The 20,975-nt window shown below is 36.4% G+C and overlaps 1 protein-coding gene across 3 annotated transcripts in view; it reads right to left on the bottom strand.

The window, feature by feature from the left end:
* PHF14 (PHD finger protein 14) overlaps window positions 1-20,975 on the bottom strand; it is a 155,701-nt gene that overhangs the window by 81,388 nt on the left and 53,338 nt on the right. For all 3 annotated transcript variants that reach the window (XM_032235252.1, XM_032235254.1, XM_032235253.1), the window contains exons 11-14: window positions 20,485-20,580; window positions 18,608-18,711; window positions 17,175-17,306; window positions 13,403-13,571 (exon numbers count right to left, since the gene is read on the bottom strand). In XM_032235252.1, the coding sequence (XP_032091143.1) occupies window positions 13,403-13,571; window positions 17,175-17,306; window positions 18,608-18,711; window positions 20,485-20,580 (501 nt within the window). The remainder of the gene's footprint in view (window positions 1-13,402; window positions 13,572-17,174; window positions 17,307-18,607; window positions 18,712-20,484; window positions 20,581-20,975) is intronic.

Below are 20,975 nucleotides of genomic sequence, written 5' to 3'. Positions count from 1 at the left end.
TCCATTAGGGGGTTTCTAATGTTAATATGATCCAAATCATTAACCACTGCTCAGTACATATTCCAAATCAGTTAAAACATATGAGCTATAAATGTGCTCTCAAGCAATAAAATGCTTTCTATATAAAATTAATACAATCAAAGCAATCTATTTCTAGTGCACTAGCTCCGAAAATGAAAGAGGATAATAAGAGAACACTCAACAACAAAATGCAGTGACCTGGAGGGATACCTAAAACACCATAATCCCTTTAGTTTAAAACTTAAGTTATAGTTTTATTTATAAAGAAATACAAAAACTATGAATATGTTCTGCTGTATCTTCAGGGTATTTTTTTTAAAAAATGCAATCTTTTTATACATGCTGATATGGTTAAGGTATTGAATCTGGACTGCAGAGACCTAGGACTCAGCCATGGAAGCTTATTACATAACAGTGGAAATTATTCTAACTCAATACGATTTACTTCACAGGGGTAGAGTCATAGGGAAAAAAATGAAGATAGGAATCTCTGAATGCTGCCTTGAACTCCTGGGAAAAGTGAGATACAAATCTAACTACTTTAAACATAAAAAATACGGTATCAATTTCTATGGTTCTTATTTATTTTACCTTTGTTATTACTCTTTATTTATTTATATTTCTCTTTTATAACATAAAAAATAAGAAAGCAACAACAAATACTACCATAGGAGGAACCTGTTGATTGGTCTGCAGTTCTTATTTTGGGTCTATTGCTGCATTTCAGGATTAATAAAATTAATGTAGAAATTAATTAATCATTAATTAAGTGTAGATTACTGAAAGAAGCAACAAGATATTGGGATTTGCAAATTAAAGTTGAAACACTTTGAAAGAAAAGGTTAACTACAATGAGCATATTATGATTGCTAGAATCATATTAAAAGGATGGTCCTCAAAGATTTTGAAGCTTTAATTTTATTGGATTTGATGTCACTGACTCTGCAAATTTCCTACTTCCTATATACTACAATAATACTGCCTTTGACTGAAATCTGAATCACTGAAAAATACTTACAGGCCATGAATTTTAATGGAAGAAAACAGAAAAAAAATCTGCTTACGCTGATAGTTCAGTAGTAAAACACATCCTTGTACAAAGAGGCCTCAATTTACAACCACAATTGAGACGAAAATTGAGACATTGGTTAAGTGAAATTTGCCCCATATTATGATCTTTTTTGCCACAGTTGTTAAGTGAATCACTGCAAAATTCATTGAACAATTATCTTATTTTACAACATAAATTTTGGGCTCAATTGTGGTCATATATTGCAATCCTGTATACAATAGGATACATTTTCATGCTAATTAAATAGACTTTTTCTTTTGGAAATATATTGAAATTTTCTAAAAGGCAGCTTGTTATGAACAGCTGAATATCAACCAGATTTTAATATGGTTAAAACTTGACAGAAATCTATTGATAGTACAATTATATGTGTATAGATGTGAAATATAAATGTGAAATCAGGTGCTAGTTCTTTATATGGTCTTCATACATATTGAGCTCTTCCCAAGAATCTAGGATGTCATAATCTATCAGCACAGTACATGTAAAGATCCAAGCAGGGTAGCCTTTTGTAATTAAAGATGGAAATGTTGTCAGTGCATAAATTTTCTAAGTGCTGCATACCAATAACCATTGGGATAATGGTGGCCAATTTATGCCATAACCTTTCAAATCTGATTTTCATATCTTCATACTTTGTGACCTTCTCTAATTCTCTCTCTTCTATTTGACTATCCCCTGGTATTGCTAAATCAACTACCTACACTTTCTTCTTTTCAACCACAGTTAAATATGGCACATTATGGACTAAGATTTTATCAGATTGTATTATGAAATCCCTCAATATTTTAACATTACTATTAATTCTAAAGAATCTAAAACTTATACTCCAATGGCTGTTTTTAAATTAAGTATTTGTATTTCAATGAAGTAAGATAATTTGTTAATATAAAACTATGGGATTATAATTGTTTTCAAAATGTTGTGGTATTACAGTTAGATTTCACTTACCAACTGCCTTGTTCAGCAACCATTTGAACTTACCATCATGCTAAAAAAAATTCCTTTTGATTTATATCCCCCTGCTTATTCTCTTTTAATTCATTCTTCTCCAAAGGATATAAATACAAACACTATATTCCTTCTTTCTAATTATCCCAGCGCCAGGGTGATTATTCAAAAGGATAAAGGAATAGGGGGGAAAGGAAGCTGAAGAAAAATAATTAGGAACAAAATAAAAGCCAAAAATGTGACACTAAATCTTGCTACTTGCAGGCAGCTTTTTGGAGTCTGCTATCCCAGCACCAATGTCAGCATTTCAAAGGGTGAAGCAAAGGGGAAAAGAATAGCATAGTTGCGGTCACATGATTTCCAATTAACGATTTAGTTGCTTAAGGACAGAACTGCAGATTCCAGCTGAGGAGTAACTGTTCTGGTTTTTTTGCTATAATTTTACTTTTACTATTTATTGTTATATTAGCACCTGCACAGAAATGAGATGCAAATTTAATAGAGAATATTCAAAATATTGACCACATTTATAACATTCATCCCCTTTTCAAATATAAAGACGCACTAGTACATGCTACATATGAATAAAGTATATTTTAGACTTTATATGGTTACTTTTTAAGAATTGTAATTTTATGCTTAATGTATTATAAAATACCTAATATCTATTTTTGAAATATAATATTAGGCTGCTATTATACTTTTAACTTTGAATAATTCTCTTAGTCATATCATGATGAAATAAATAAAAACTTTATAAAATCTTCCTTTGAGCAGAAAAAAGATTGTAAAAGATTGTAAAAAAAAGACTTATCTGGAAAAGTACTATATAATATATTAAAAAATCCAGTAGAGTCAACTAATTGTTCCTTCTTTCCAGGTAAAACTTTTACTCTCTTAGCTAAAGTATTTCAATAGAGATGTGCAATTACTTTGAGGGAGATACTTTGTAAGAGATGTGATTCAAACTGTGCTTCAAACTGCACAGAGAAGCTTGACTATAGCCCAGTCTGCAACTCTTTAAAAACTGTATATTACCAAGCAACTTTTAAAAAACAACAACTGAAAATGCTTTATAATCCAATTAAATATTAAGTCTGTGCATGCTTTAAAAATTATTTGAAGAAATACTTTGGAATGCATACTTGTAGGTCATGTTAATTTTTTCAAATTACAATTTCCAAACATTAGGAGTACTCAAAACTTGTGACATGCCTTAGGGATTGTAAATATACTTGAGAGACCGCCTGCTGCCAATTACCTCCCACAGACCCATTAGATCTCATAGGGTTGGCCTCCTCCGGGTGCCATCTACCAGCCAATGCCATCTGGCTATTACCCGGGGGAGGGCCTTCTCTGTGGCAGCTCCAGCCCTCTGGAATGAACTCCCCGCAGGGATTCGGACCCTCACCTCTCTCCAGGCCTTCCGAAAAGCCGTCAAAACCTGGCTTTGCCGGCAGGCCTGGGGGTGATGAGTTCCCTCCCCTCTCAACATGTATGGTTGTGTGACTGTTGCTTATTTTTACTATTTGTATTCGTTTTTATGTTCCCCTTTTTCCCCTTTGAATTGTTCGCTGCCCTGAGTCCTCCCGGAGAAGGGCGGCATACAAATAATAAAATTCTATTCTATTCTATTCTATTCTATTCTATTCTATTCTATTCTATTCTATTCTATATTTTGGTTACTTTATTATAATTTAGATGTGCTTGGTAAGTAACTACATAAATATAACTTTTTAACATTTTGTTTGTTTCACATTTCACAGGAATATGACCACACCAAGTCATTTTTAATGCAAGCATGTCTTTATTGATATCTTCTTAACATCTGCGCAATTTTTTCTTTTTCTTTTGTATGTGATATGTATGTGATGTATATTTGATATTGCTTGTACCCACTTATTATTTTATTCTCATTGTATTTTGTAATTTTATCCTGACTGTGGGGACTGTATGAGTGAGTGAGTGATAGTGTATGCATGAGGGGACTGGGAGAACAGCCTGGTGCTTCCACCACTGAGTGCTATTGCAGAAGTGGTAGGGGGCCCAGGCCTATCCCCCGTCCTGGAATGATTGAGAATGATAGCCTGCCGGAGAGAGAGGAGGCTTCGGGAGGGGGGAACAGGGTCTACGGTTGCGGGAGTGGGCCGGAACATTACGGTCACAATGGGGAAGGGCAGGTACGGCGGGAACTTCAGGGCTAGCCATTACCGGGGAAGGAGGGTTCGCTACGTTGCAGCTATCCCTCCTTCCGGCCCTATTAGTTCCACTCCAAGGCCAGATGGCGAGAGTGGTCAGGGCCCTGGGCTCAGGCTGTTGTTGCTAAATGCCAGGTCTGTAGTTCACAAGGCTCCCCTCATCTGGGACTTTATATTAGACGAGGGGGCATGTATTACTGAAACCTGGCTGGGCCCGGAGGGAGGAGTCCCCCTCACTGAAATGTGCCCAGAGGGATTTCAGGTGCTTCATCAGCTGCGACCCCAGGAAAGGGGTGGGGGAATGGGTCATTAGTTCCTCGTAGGATCCCTGCTCCAGAGCTTGTCGGGTGTGAGTCCTTAGTGGTGAAGTTGGACCTTGCGGGTCAAGTGGGCTTGTTGTTAACATACCTTCCTCCCAACAGCATTGCAACAGCCCTCCGCTCGCTCCTCGAGTCAGTAGCCGAGCTGGCAGTAGAGTTCCCCAGGCTTATAGTGCTGGGGGATTTCAACTTGCCTTTGCTCGGTGGACACTCTGCTGGGGTGCAGGAGTTCACGGCTTCTATGACAGCCATGGGCTTCACCCAAGTAATCCAGGGCCCGACTCACTCAGCGGGGCACACGCTCGACCTCGTATTCCTCTCGGAGCAGTGGAGACATGATCTAGATTTAAGGGGCATTAAGATCTTGCCCTTGTCATGGTCTGATCACTGCCTACTGAGGCTTGCCTTTCGGAGACCAATCCCCCACTGTAGGGAGGAGGAACCGATTAGGTGGTTCCGCCCCAGACGCCTGATAGACCCTATGGGATTTCAGACAGCGCTTGGAGAAATACATGACACTCTCGTCCACAATCCGGCAGAGTCCTTAGTCGCGGCTTGGAATACAGCGGCGGTGGGGGCTCTAAACCGGATTGCGCCTTTACGGCCTCTCCGAGGTAGCGGATCCAGGAGAGCCCCTTGGTTTACTGAGGAACTCCAGGAGATGAAGCGCCAAAAGAGGCACCTAGAGCGCCGCTGGAGGGCCAGTAACTCTGAGTCAGACCGAGCATTGATGAGAGCCTATATCAGAACCTATCTCGTGGCACTACGGGCAGCAAAATGTGCGCATTTTGCCGCTCTTATGGCATACGCCGAATCACGCCCAGCTGCCTTGTTTAGAATAACCTGCTCCCTCTTGAAAGGGAGGGATGCGGATGACCCTTTACAGGGTAGAGCTGAGGAATTTATTCAGTTTCTAGCGGATAAAGTCGCTTGGATTCGGACAGACCTGGACTCCAATTGCACGGTACCAGCTGAGGTACCGGGGGAAGGTCTTGAGCGGAGCTTATGGAGCGAGTTTCAACTTGTCGCGCCTGAGGAAGAGGACAAGGCCATGGGAGCGGTGAGTGCCTCCACCTGTATACTGGACCCGTGCCCCTCCTGGCTGATCTCGACCAGCAGGGAGGTGACACGTGGCTGGATCCGGACGATAGTTAACACCTCTCTCCGGGAGGGATCCTTCCCGCTCCTCCTAAAGGAAGTGGTGGTGAGACCCCTCCTGAAGAAGCCTTCTTTGGATCCAGCCATTTTGAGCAACTATCGTCCAGTCTCCAACCTCCCCTTTGTTGGGAAGGTTGTTGAGAAGGCGGTGGCCTTTCAACTCCGACGGTCCTTGGATGAAACCGATTATCTGGATTCCTTTCAGTCCGTTTTCAGGCCTGGTTACAGCACGGAAACTGCTTTGGTCGCGCTGATCGATGATCTCTGGCGAGCCAGGGATAGGGGTCACTCCTCTATGCTTGTGCTTCTTGACCTCTCAGCGGCCTTCAATACCATCGACCATGGTATCCTTCTGCGACGGTTGCGGGAGGTGGGAGTGGGAGGCATCGTTCTTTGGTAGTTCTCCTCCTACCTCTCGGACGGGTCGCAGTCGGTGTTGGTCAGAGGGCAGAGGTCGACCCCTAGGCCCCTCAATTATGGGGTGCCGCAGGGTTCGGTCCTGTCCCCCTCCTATTTAACATCTACATGAAGCCGCTGGGTGAGATCATACACCGGCACAGGATTAAATATCATCAATACGCGGACGATACACAGTTGTATCTGTCCGCCCCGTGCCAACTAAGTGAAGCGGTAGAAGTGATGTGCCAGTGCCTGGAGGCTGTTAGGGTCTGGATGGGAGCGAACAAGCTTGCGCTCAATCCCGACAAGACCGAGTGGCTATTGATGCTCCCTCCCAAAGATGGTCCAGTTATTCCATCTCTCAGCCTAGGGGGTGAAATTATACGCCCCTCAGTGAGGGTTCGCAATTTGGGGGTCCTCCTGTATCCACAACTGACTCTAGAACATCATTTGTTGGCTGTGACCAGGGGGGCCTTTGCCCAGGTTCTCCTGGGGCCCGGGACCGGGAGGCCCTTCGGATAGTCACTCACGCCCTCGTCACCTCAAGACTGGACTACTGTAATGCGCTCTACATGGGGCTGCCTTTGAAGAGTGTTCGAAGACTTCAGCTTGTCCAGAATGCAGCTGCGCGAGCAATTGTGGGTGCACCTTGGTACACCCACGTTACACCTATCCTCCGCGAGCTGCACTGGCTACCTATTGGTCTCCGGACACGCTTCAAGGTGCTAGTCGTTACTTTTAAAGCCCTACATGGTATCAGACCTGGGTACTTGAGAGACCGCCTCCTGCCAGTCACCTCCCAAAGACCTATTAGATCCCATAGACTAGGCCTCCTCCGAATTCCATCTGCCGGCCAATGTCAGCTGGCGACTCCTCGGGGGAGGGCCTTCTCTGAGGCTGCTCCGGCCCTCTGGACCAATCTCCCCATGGAGATCCAGACCCTTACTACCCTCCTGGCCTTCCGCAAAGCAGTTAAGACCCGGCTGTTCTGGCAGGCCTGGGGCTGTTGAACCATCCAGCCCCATTCGAGGTTACGGCTGTTGTATAATTTTAAATTGTTGTTTATTTTATTTTTTATTTTTTTTTGTATCCCTTCCCCTTCTTTATTGTGAGCTGCCCTGAGTCTCTCGGGAATAGGGCGGCATACAAACCCAATAAAATCCTAAAAAAAAAATAAAAAAATTATTTCTTTCTATATTCATGTAGAAGTCTGAAAAAAGGCAACTGCTTTAATGAATATACTCCAAAGTACATGCAATACAAAGTACAGTACAAATGATTTCTGACACATGCACATCAATAGCCCCGTTAAGTATTTGTCAGGTTTTGTTACATTTTCTGTATCACACATATGCAATAGTTGTACCTATTTACTTCTAATTTACATCAGTGATTGCATTCAAATGGAAATGACTTATCTTGCTAAAAGACATTTGCCTGAATGTTTCCTACTATTTACATTTTAGCCACAGAGCCATAGTTTCAGCACCTGGTACTTCTATATTTATTTTTAATTAAAGCCAGATGTAATTAATTCAAACATCATGAAAACCTTAACCATCTGTAGATGGTATTTCATCTGCTACTACCCTTGGGAAGATATCCCAAGGATGTTTATATCCGGTATATAAACATTACATCTTCGGCAACTGAAGATTTATACTATTCCCATTATAATTAAATATAAGCTCCCAAAATAGCCATTTGATCGCAAGTTATGAGAGGAATGAAAATAAAAAGATTTGTTTATAGGATTTCAATCCCCAATTTTATCGCTACAGCAATAGCCAAGTAAGATATGTCGGGCTGTCATGAGCATGCTCAGTGACAGAATCAGAATTTGAACCTGCGGTCCCTAGTGTAGCAATTAAACTACTGCCTATAATAAGCATGAGGTAAAGAGAATGATGGATAAACAAATATATATATGAAACTTCTCATTTTAATTCAATATGGATAGCTGCTATAATATCATCTCAATATTTGAACTGGAGGTCTGAAACACATTTCAAGGTCAAAGCACTCTGGCCCAGAAATATCTCTTTCTAATTTGGAAAGGCTGTTCAGAAGGTTCTTTCTTTTATTGTCAGTTTAGAAACAACTCACTTCAACTATCAAATAGGCACTAAAATTGCTGTTTTTGTGAATTGAAAGAAGTAAGAATGGGATACTTCAAGATAGAAAAGTTTCTGATTTATACACATTCTTAAAAGAACTGACAAGTGACTCAATTATTTTGAGGAAAATGTAACAATACTTTGGTTTTAAAAAGCTTACAGGCAAGAGGAAATAAGAATGCTGAGAAAACTTCAGGAAAAGGTTCCTATTGCTCTTTCCATTGAGGAAAAATAATAGTATTTAAAATTTCCTAATGTATTATTTTAATATAGTACATAAATATAAGATATAAGAGGACAAAGCAATTTAAAAAAAATTGACACAGGGCAATTTTGAAAGCAAATTCAAATATATTGTCTCCTACCACAAAATTCATCAGCATGTAAATTAATGAATAACTAATTTTGTAAAAATTGTTTTAACTTTTAATTTTTTTCAGAATCTAGGTTTATATCTGTCATTGATTTTTACTATAACTACAAATAAACATTTAATGGTTGTACTTTTCCTATTTTAAATAAACTTTAAATGAAATACCATATTTTTTGGAGTATAAGACGCACCTTTTTTCCTCAAAAGAGGCTGAAAATCTGGGTGTGTCTTATACATCAAATACAGCATTTTTTGCCTCCTGAAGCCTCGCCCCCCTTTACCAAAATGGCCATGCATAGCCTTATGAAGGCTTTCAGAGAGCTCCTGGGGCTGGGGAGGACAGAAAAGAGCAAAAAATGGACCATTTTCTGTCCCCCAGCCCCTAGCAGCACTCTATAAGCCTCCATAAGGCGATGTGTGCAAATTTTTTGACAAAAAACAGGCTCATTTTTGCGAAAAACAGGTTGTTTTTTGCTGATTTTGGGGGGCCCCACTCCCTCAGGAGCACTCTGCAAGCCCCCTCCCCAAGGCTATTCATGCCTTTTATTTGATAAATAGATATAATAAATATATAATATTTATTTGTCTTTTGGAAAGCTCTTTAACTGATAGATGAGAATTACATTGATCAAGTGCTGTGCCCGCAGAAACAAGTCTTAGGTGCTGCAGGTTGTCAGCGATTTCCTTCTCTAGCACATGGATAAATACACCTGGAAACATCTACCTACCTATGTACCATGTTTTCCCGAAAATAAGACAGAGTCTTATTTTCTTTTTACACACAAAATATGGCTTGGGCCTTATTATCAGGGGAGGGCTTATTGTTTTGGGGTTGCCAGTGGCTGCTCTCTTGCGAGCGGGCTCCCAAAGAGCTGGGCATAGCCTCAGGGGCGAATGGCTGTGTTGCACTGTCACAGCAGCACAACACAGCAACCATGAAGCAACCACACTCAGGAGCAGCCACCCAGAAAACCCCCTTTCCAGCCGGGCACAGCACCACTGACCTAGGGGTATCTTCAAGCCGCGTGAGCACCTTTTCGCCGCTGCCCAGCTCTCCCGGCTTGGTGCCTTCGAAATGCCAGTGAAAGGCGTTCTGCATGGCTGGAGAGGGAGGTTGCGCAAGTGGCTGTTCCGCTCCCGCACCTCCCAGCCTCACGATGCCCAGCTCTTCCCGCAGAGCCAGAGCATCTCTGCTGCTGCCGCTGCCATCCCAACATGGCTTTTTGGGTGGCTTCTAAACCGGGTCTTCCGGCAGTGGCTGCTCTGGATATATGCTCTATGGTTGTGAGTCGGCTGCTGGCAGAGCATACAATCATAAGGCATATGCCCAGAGCGGCCACTGTGGGAAAACTGTTTGGAAGCTGCTGAAAAAGCCATGCTGGGATGGCAGCGGCAGCGAATAGGCCCAGCTGGAAAGGGGGTTTGCCAGTGGCTACTCATGAGCGTGGTCACTTCATGGCTGCTATGCGACAGTGCAACACAGCCGTTTGTCCCTAAGACTGTGCCCGGCTCTTTGGGAGCCCGCTCGCAAGAGAGCAGCTGCCCGGAAACCCCCCTCCCCTTCTTCAGGTGGGTACAGTGCCGCTCACTAACCTAGGGTATCCCGAAGGCGCCAAGCACCATCACCTTTGCCCCCTCCCCCGGTTCCCATGGCTTGGCACCTTCAGGATACAGCTAGGTTGTGAGTGGCACTCTGCCTGGCCGGAGGTGGGGAGTTGTCCAGGAGGCTTATTTGCAGGGAAGGGCTTATATTTTTGCCACCAGAAAAATGTGGCAAGGCCTTAGTTTCAGGACAGGTCGTATTTTCAGAGAAACATGGTACCTAGTCTCTCTCCCTGCCTACTTACTGTATTTCCCACTCTCTCTCTCTATCCCACCTCCCTCCCTACCTACATACTTTCTCTCCCTACCTACCTACTGTATTTCTCTCTTTCTCTCTCTATCCCTCTATCTACCTACCTACCCTCTCTCCACCTACCTACCCTCTCTCCCTCCCTCCCTCCCTACTGCATTTCTCTCTGTCTCCCTCTATTTACCTACCTACTTTTTTAATTTGCCTCTTCAAAACCTTGGTGTGTCTTATACTCCAAAAATACAATATAATATCTAATAAAACATAGAAAACTAATATAGGCAGATTTTTCAGGTATAAGCAATTATTATTAAGATGTAAATAATTCCAAAACATTATTTAGTAATGAGCTAAATAAGTGATTCATTGCAGAGCAACTCTGTATGTCTAATTTATATATAATTTTGTTTAATATTGTTTGCTGTTGTTAGCATAGGGTCTAGGATCAGAAAAGATAACTTGGATCTCAATATTTTGAGTAGGATCCCTGAATATTATAGTTTAAGTACTTATCCACATTATTCAGATTTCTCAAATATATGTAAGACATTATAAACGCAAAATCAAGAAGCAACTAAAATCTGGAAAACTAATCTTGGATTTAGTTCTCCAACTACATATCTCCTACCATGCTATAAACACCAAAGCATTCAGACAACCTACAAACCACACCTATATTTTAAAATCTTGGCAGCAATATGCTGCATACCTTTTCTCTGCCTTATCTGTGTTGTATCTGTAGTGATTTCTATATGAGAATGGAAAAAGAATGTTCCATTTGAAATCACAGTACAGAAAACAAATAATTTGTTTCTTATCTTAGAAATTTAATTTTTTTTCTCCAATACTAGGTGGAGGATAAGTTTTCTTTGCTATAGAAGTAAATGTGAATTAAAATAAGCCTCTGAAAGAGACATGGATATATACATATGATAAAGCTAATTTGCTTGTTTGCAATTTTATGTGATCTGCAAATAGGTTAGGATAGTAAAACAGTCTGAAACCATGGTTTCTTGTTGATGCGCTAATTGTGATTGTTCCTAGTTTTTGCACAAATGAGAATCAGACTTGTTGGTTTATTCTTGTATTTTTATATTTTATATGTTATGTCAGACCTCTGATGACAGACCACAAAAGGAACTAGACACAGTTACAAATTAAAGGAAAATAAACTGTATTAATGTTTTTGGCTTGTTCTTGCCTTAGTAGCTCATAGTTAAAAGCAGCCAAGCATAAATAATATGTGAATGTAGCTAATTTTAATATGTCTGTTCATCATTCACAAGCATCATCACTTATTACGTATTTTATACAGTAGGTATATATCAAAGTGGAACACAGCAATAAAGCAATACATAGATCATACAATCTATAGAATAAATCCTTGTTTGTAAAATTCTCCATAACTTAACTGTTCTTCTTTAGAACATATAGGTCTAGAGGCGAAAAGGGATTCCAACAAAAGTTATTCTTAGCTTGAATTCAAGCTAATATATTTGGTAGTATGATGCAGCATGAGTACTATAATTCAGTAACCAGGAGTAATACACATAGTGTGATCTGTGTATGTGTATGGGAATGTGCATAATGTATGGACCCAAACAAGGTATTCATATTCCACATTCTGGCAAGACCAGATTGCAATAATTATAGGGAAACTGCAGTTGAATCATATCTCTGTCCAGTAACAGTATTAGGGATAATATTTATTATTAAACCTTGACAAAATTAATTCTTTGAATTTTTAAATAGGAGCCAGAAAAAAATAGAATACAATGTGCTTATTTCTTGAACAATATTCCCTATTTTAAACTGTAACACAGAATGTTACTATACATTAATGAAGGCAATATAAGATAGTACTGTACAGAGAACATTTTATATAAAGCATTACTTAATTACCCATAGCAGGCCACAGACTATACAAAGAGAGTTAATTTTGTTAAGGCAGCAAACCACAGAAATATCCTAGAGTGAGGGATGTAAGTGACTTGAAGTTTATTGTCCAACTTTGACAAGCAAATAAGGCAAGACCTCATTAAAAATAGGTTACAGCATATAAACTATGTTGCTATGAGACAAAATTGCTGCATAAATATAAAACTTCCGTCTATATCGGTTTTGTATATTTTATTATATATTATATTTCATTTAAAATTTATTTAAAATAAGAAAAATTACAATCATCAGATGTTGGTTATGTGCAGTTATAGTGTAGCATCAAGCAATTCAGCATCATTGATAAAGAAAGACAACTGTTAAAGCTACGCATTGCATAGATCAAGCAAAATATGTTCATATTAGTAAATAAGTGAGGAACAACCATCTCATAAACACATCCACTGAATCATTCTGAAATGGTTTCATTCACTAGCAAAGGTGTATAACTGCCAATGACTCAACTAAGTCAAAAAACAAAAATATTCTGTCAGCAAAAGAAACTTGAAAGCTTTTCACTACATTTGAATTGTAGATATTCGCGTGGCATAGTTCGAATATGTGACATTTCAGAATGCACGATGAGAAAATTCTTGTTCTACATCACTGTCACATCAAAATCTATCTTCACATGAAGAGTGAATGTTACGCATTCAAACATAAAATAAGATCATTTATTACTTACTGCATGAATTCATAGGGATCATTTTTGTCTACTTAATGTTTTAAATGCCAATATGCTTATATGTTCAAAAAAGAAAAGAATCTTCAGAATATATAATAATATGAAATAAATGTAAGAAAAGAATCAAAATTTATTTTACTTTTCATGGTTAAACCAGTTTCTGATCCCAAAATGTTTCGTATATTATACTAAAACCTGGAATAAGTTATTATTTTTAAGTAGCTATAATTTTTCATAGTGACTTTCATTGGCACTTAAAGTTTTGCATTAAAATAAAAAAGGCTTATATATGTGTATTGCATCTCAGCTGTCATTTACCGTGTTTCTGACAGGAATTTTCTTTGGTTCTGGGGGTACATCCTGTGGAACAAATTTTACTGGCTCCTTAATCTGCCTTCTTGATCTCTTAGTTCCATCTGGTAAAGTTTCCATGGCAATGTCTGCTTCCATGTCACTGCTACCTGCTTGGTCGCATTCTGAACATTGCCTGGAAAGACAACATATATAGAAATTCAAACTGCGTTCAGCAGCTTCCAAAGCAAAAGCATATAGGCTGGGGGGGGGGGGGGAAGTTTCTTAAAAAGTTTGTTTAAAAAGCAAAAGAACTCCACATATAGACGGAAAGGGAACAGTGGTATATTTTTCACATGTAGAGATTTTAGTGCATGTGAAAAAAACACATAGGCCAAATATTCCATTCCCATTCCCATAGATTTTCTTTATTTGTATAGAGATACAGGTATATCATCTCTTTTTTCATTACTACAAGTTCTTACAAATAATATCTCCCATAATGAATTTGATCTCTTGGAGAAAGATAAGCTGAATCACTTTGGATGTCTTTGGGTGTCAATTAATCACTTCAAATTAAAGATGGAAAGAATTCCAAATGTAAAACACACATTTTTCAAAAGGAGGAAAGGAAGTTTATTATAAATCTAGAGTCTCCTGAAAGAAAGCTGAGAGATAGCAATTAACAGAAAGTTAACATAAACATTTCTTGTGTACTTTCATAACATAAATTACATGGATGTTATTAATTGGAAGATATTTCTGTTATAATACAAATATAACTACAAAGCTAATAGGCTCTGACATTAAGATGGCTGCCCATAAAAAATGTCTGTTTAGATGGAAAGTTTATTTTAATGTACTATTTAATTTTTTTTTTAAAAAAAATGCAGAACCTTAGGAGAAACAATCATAAATCCAAGTATGCTTGTAATTTTCTATATCAAGTGTTTTAAAATCCAAAAAACAAATCTAAAGCAGAGACACAAATGCAACCAATATTCATCACTTTTGCAACAGGTACCTTCACATCAAATATCTTAAGGAATAAGATAAGGTAAAGTCTTTCCAGGTTAAATTCAATTTTTTGTAGTTTCATGAACGTATTCATGCAGTTTTCTTGGCAGCAATACTAAAGTACTTTACTATTTTCTTCTTTTCAGATGTTTTTCAACTTCCCAGTCTAACCTACCTCATTAGTATTTCCTAGCAATTTCCCATGCAAACTTAGACAAGTTTAACTAAGTTTAGTTTTTGAACAGGTAAAGTAAGCTAGATTCTCAACATGGATCAGTGGATTTCAATATCAAGACCTCACTGGCAATGGAATGCAGGCTGAAAAATTCTGTCACTTGAAATCCAAACTTATGTGAGTTGCTGGCTATATCCTTCCCATGCATAAGCTCCATAATTCTTTGAGCTGCAAAAGTATTCTAGAAAAAAATCCATTAGAAAACCATTACCTTTCCAAAGTGAATGTTTTACAATAGATAATAAATACACTTTCCAGTATAAGTAGTATTATTATCCAATAAATATTATTATTGTACACTTTAATACAATTTCAGGAATAAATAAAAAATAAAAAAATAAGTATGTATGTATTTTTTTCTTCTTTCTCACAGAAATATGACCTTCCAAGAGTAAATAAAAGACAAATGAAATAGAAACAGCATTGTAAGTAGCAGAGATATTGTTTTATGGAACTTCACATTTCTAATGCAAACTTTAACAGAACTTTCTATACTATTTCTTTTGATTTTGAAAAGAATCGACAAAGACACATTTAAAGATGAAACAGATGCAATCAATAAGTCTCAATTTCTCTGTTATAATCCCATCACACTGAATATACCTTAGTTAAATTAAAAGTGAAAGCCAAGCTTGTGATCACAAATGTAGCTGAAGCATGAAATTGTAGCAACTACATAGATTTTTGGAAATAAAAGCCTTCTACATCTTTGACTTTTTACCACTGGGATGTTAGTTTATTTCTCCTTGATAGTATGGCTTTTAAATTTTTTTTTTTCAGTATGACTAAAAGGCAGAATAAAATCAGTGGATTACTATTCAATTTAATCTGGTCACTGAAAATTAACTTCAATATTCATTATGCCTGAACCAAAATATTTAAAAAAATCTAGATGGCATACAGTAGTTCCATATGTATACATTAATCCTATAATAAATTAGGAATATATCAATATGGTATCTATTTATTATTTACTACTAATTTTTATGTAACTATCCACTATCTTCCAATGAAATAATACAGGGTGAAGTCTTAAAAATTCAATCACAGCAAAAAAATAGTAATTAATGTAGTTAATCTAAATGAATACGATCTTCAAGTCAGTTCTTATTTATAACCTTTGCATTGAAAGATGAATAACTTTAAAATGGAAGACACCTCTGGAACTTTATACAACTCTCTACCTCATTATTTCAGCCTATTTTTTCAGGGTTTATTTCTGAAAGATTTTCTGTTGCTATCTCCATCCACAAAATCTCCAAAGAAAGAAGAAAAAAAAGAGACAGAAATATATAATCATCCCTGCTACACTTGATGACAATACCACATCACTGAATGGCCTGCTCGAGTTTTCCATAATATCAGGAAACTGCAGTGTAGACCCCTTCAAACACTGCCCTCTGCAAAAATACAGCAAGAAGGCGGACGCTGCGTTGAGCCAAGATTTCTTCTGGAAATAGATTAGCCAGAACATTAGAACAAAAGCCAGATCAATAGAAATTAGTATCAAAACACCATTAAACGTATGTGAATTTAAATACTGCTTTTAAAAATCACAACTAAGGACCTCAAATTCCAGTTAAGTGATTGAATACTAAGACTAAACATAGAGTTATTTGATTTGTTACTTTGAACTTTCCTATAGTTTTTCAGTGACAGGTAACAGCAACATTAATGAAAGCAGTTGCTGAAAAATATGCATTATTAAATATTTAAAATGGAAGTTGTCATCATCAACTCTAAAATAACTCTGTTTTTCGCTCAGTTTTCTGCATTGAGAGCTGCACTAGGTATGGTAGTTTTTGTGGTTCAAAATGTAAGTAGATCTATTACAAAATAATTTATTATGACTACCTTTATATATTTAATATTTTCCCCCTGTAGTAAAAGTTAGAAATGGCAACTTTTGATAGGGCAGTAGGGACCAATTCTCAAATAACACATCCTATCAGGGATTCATACATATTGTATATATATATTTATATATTTATAAATAGGAAATGAGATATGAGATGATTTTATCTTCCCATATTTACATGAAAGTAAAGCAAATAAGTTATTTAAATTTTATTTTGATGAAGTAAAGATAATTTCTTTTCATATCTTTATTACTTTTATTTATTTTTTCTGTACTTTTTTACTTTTTATATTCTACATTTCTATTGTTTTTATCAACATTCTTAGTTTGTATCACTTTTTATTTTTGTATCTATAAACTTCAATAAAACTCATCATTTAAAAAGTTATAAAAATTAACTTCTATGAAAAGAAATCAGTGACTTGTTTACATTAATTCAGCATATATATTTTTTTAAAAACCCTCCTAAGCCACAATAAAGTTTATAAAAGAAGGGACCTGTTTTGCAAAATTTCAAGCATCAGCACCGCTATGGGAACAAAAAGCATATAAGAACATTTGAAAAACTCTCCAGTAAGATCTAAATTAAAAACTTTGCATGAAAAACCTTCAGATTCCTATATAGTAGGTGCATGATCTTATTTCTTAATCCCAAAGGAAATAGGAGGATATATTTATAATATTCTTACCAGTAACTGTTTTTAGTCTTCCTTGGCATCCTTGAAAGTGGAGGGTCCAGACATCCAAGGTGATAATGGAGTTTACAAGTATCACACAGCAAAAGGAGGTGCTGATCATGGTTCTTCTTGCAAATCCCACAACTTGGAAATGCAGGAAAAGGTTTCATTTGAGAAAATGCAAATACTTTGCTAAGCTGTCTCAAAATTAATATGGGGTAGAATCCAGAGATCCTTATGCATAAGCAGAAGATCTTAAGCAGATAATTAAAATATTCTTATTTACCAGGGCATTTTAAAGGTTAGTTACTATCTTGAAATTTTAAAAATATAAAACTAATTTCAAATCCAAGCTAACTTTGGACTGTTTTTAATTTTAGTCATATTGCCAGGAAATAAGTGAATCAGTATAGATTCACTAAGACACATTTCTAAGAAAATAAGTCAATGAGTGAGTACATTAATAAATACATAATTTAGGAGGATAACTATATTAATAGCTATTAGCCATAAAAATTAACTATTTAGAGATTCAGTATTAAATCATTTTATTATAAAATGTTGAAAACAGCCAGGAGCAGATGATGACTACTTTCTGAAAAAATCAATCAAACTACTGACAGACCCCAGTTTGTGGAGAGGAATCTATAAAACATGTATTATATTCCTAATACTTGTTCATAAGGGTTGAATATCTATTATTATATAGTTAAATATATATGTATAAAATAAACTCTGTATGTAAAGCTTAACTCATAGTGGCTTTTATATCATTTTCTTAATAACAATACAGAAAGATTGTTTTCTTCCATTTCTTATCTTTAGTCTTGAGGAGTGCCACCTAAACACTAATTAGGGGAACCAGATAATAAAATGAATTATATATGTGTAACAATAAATATTTAGGTTAATATATGTATGTATGTATGTATGTATGTATGTATGTATGTATGTATGTATATATAATGTAAAAGGAAGATTAGATATAATGTTTTCAATGATAGTTTGTTCTGAATTTTTTTTTTTAAATGAATTTGAATAATTCAGGTATAAAATAAATTTGCTTTCAAAGTGGAGTCAATCAGTAGTTTATAGCCAAGCTTTAATTATAAATAAAACAAAAGCAAAAACAAACAGTCAAGTTAGATAGCAAATTGTAGCATCTAGAAATGGAAAGCAATGGAAGAAAAAATATATTCAGTTGACTGAAATTGAAATTTGTTAAAAGCAATATTGGCCATATCAGCCTGAGATGAATTATTAACCCAAAGCACTAATATTTGTAATTCTTTTTTTTCCTAAACCCTTTAATCAACCAAGATGTTAGGAAAGAAGTGAAGGGGGAGAGAACAGAAAAGATTTTCTTTTTCAACCTCAAATTTATGATTTTTCAGTTATTCAGTTTGCTCTTCTAATGAGCACAAGAGAGTATTGCTGCTACTTGCCTATAAAGTACTGCTGGAAGGGTTGTAGTCTTATGAGTTCCACCTTCCTTTTTACTGGGCTTTCTCTCCTTGGGTGCTCGCAAAATTGCTGGTATATTTAGTTTCTGTGGGGTTTGAGGAAATATAGGAATATTGGTAAGACAAATATATAATGAACATATCCTTATATTTCCCAGTCAGCGGTTTGACTGGAAGAGATGTCTGAAAAATTGTCAAGTCACAAATGTGACTATATTATATTTTCTGTCTCCAAATTTCTTCTGAGAATTGAAACTGCATTCACATATTTCTCAATGCAGTAGAAAAAAGAAGCCAGAGACATTAAAGCTCTGCCTTTTTAACTTTTCCCCCCTTTAACGGAGAAAGCTTTTAAAAAAAATAGGCAAGGACAAGCTGGTTTAGAAGGTTAAAAGGAAAAAGAAAAAAGAAAAATCTACTACACTTCACAAAAGAATACTGAAGCAGTTTATTTTCCTCAGCATCTCTGCTACTGTGGTGCTCCATAGGTTAATTAGAAAAATTATCTTATTGGACCAAACTCTCCACAAAGCAGCAGAGATTCTCTTCGGGTTTCCACTAATCTGCAGTATGCTAGCTTCACAGACAGCAACCATCTATCAAAGTCATTTCTCAGGGGCCCTGAGGGACTGCATCTGTTCAACCAACTGGAAAAAGGTGTCATGCAAGCTATGCAAATGAAACTACTACTTTTTATTATCATTATTAAATAATTGCACTAAGAAACACATTTGTAATTTTTATTTTATTTTTAAAGTGGTAAAATTTCTTATTAAGAAACTTATGATTATGGTAATAATTTTCTAGTAAACCATATTAGAGTAAATATACCAGCCAGCTTAGCAGATCTATATAAGCATTTCAGTATACACTCTTAAATCCTTAGGCTATTTATAATAGTGTTCATTGCTTGTGGTCTATTTTTTTTTAAATCATCACTTTATTTTATTAAAAAAAATAACATTAATAATGACCTATATAAAAAAGCAAGACCTTTTCATGTTGAAAATCACACAATTGTATTTGTATCCACTTTCTTAAGAACTCTGTTAACTGATTCAATACTTTTAATTTTAAGAATGGTAAGATGAGAAATACTAAACAGCAAGCCACAGAAATTAGTGTTTGTAAATGTAGCCAATTACATTGAAGTATAAATTGTAAGATTTAGAAATAAAAAAAAAATGGAAATGAGAAGGAAAATAGGTAGATAATTGGAAAAGAAGGTTCTTGCCTCTTTAAATGTTGCTAAATATACAATAAAATTAAATGAAACCCTTTAGTTAAAAATGTGTTATAACACAGTTAATATAGAAACGATGGGAGTGAGATAATCAGCTATTACTACTATAAAAGCCATTGGTGCTTTAGAATACTGTTTCCTTAAAAAAGAAAAGGAATCTTTATATATACATAATTTAAAATATTGTTGGTGTAGTATATTCACAAAAAGCAGGTCTAGAAAACAATCTACTCCAACAAAAACTGCTTGTCTGGAAGCTTCAATTGCTATGAGTCAAAAACAAAAACAAAAGACAGCAAGAGCGGTTAGATTAACTCATGCTTCAGGTTTAGCTTCATCACAAATGACAGGTCAATCAGTTATAGCAAATGAAAGAATTTTGCAAACAAGATAGCTAAAACAAAAACAAAATTAAAGTACAGGTTCCTAGTAAGTACCTTGTGGAGCCCGAGATATATTTCAATCAGAAATCATTACCTCCAGGAGAAAGGCCAGGACTTTATCAAATGTATCTTTCCACCCACCAAAAGTGACAGCAAAAAACAGAAAATCATATTCTTATGAATCATGTGATCTAAAAAACATTAAAAAGGAGGAAAAGAGTGGAGAGACCAACCTGTCCAATAATTCTTCCTAGGAGAGCCCACATTCCTTGCCCTTCATTTCGTAGCTTTGAATTCATATTCTGAAGGTCTTCTAAAGATTCACACAACTGAAAAATAAAGTTACACAAAAATGCAGAAATTATTTAGCATCTCTTCTCCAGGAGGAGGCATGATTTACTTACAATACCTTTTCTACATAAATATTTAAATACTAAAATTGTTCTTTTATATCAATGCAAGTGAAAGCAGTAAAGTTAATCAACCATTCATAACTCCAGAAAGAAAACATGGGCATCCATCTGTTTAGTGAAAAAAGAACATAAATAATTTTATCTGACAATAAAATTATAATGGCAGTAAGAAACCTCACAACAGTTCCACTCTGTTATTTCCATCTGTAAAAAAAAACACCAAGTATTTATATACTGGGAATGAAAACCTCAGTACAACGAATCTGCACATTTACAGTAAGGAAATATAAAATCACATTAAGTTCTCTAGG

The sequence above is a fragment of the Thamnophis elegans genome, chromosome Z (assembly GCF_009769535.1).
Source record: "Thamnophis elegans isolate rThaEle1 chromosome Z, rThaEle1.pri, whole genome shotgun sequence".
NCBI lineage: Eukaryota > Metazoa > Chordata > Lepidosauria > Squamata > Colubridae > Thamnophis > Thamnophis elegans.
Note: the sequence above shows the minus strand (reverse complement) of the source record. Positions and strands in the feature narration are given on the sequence as shown.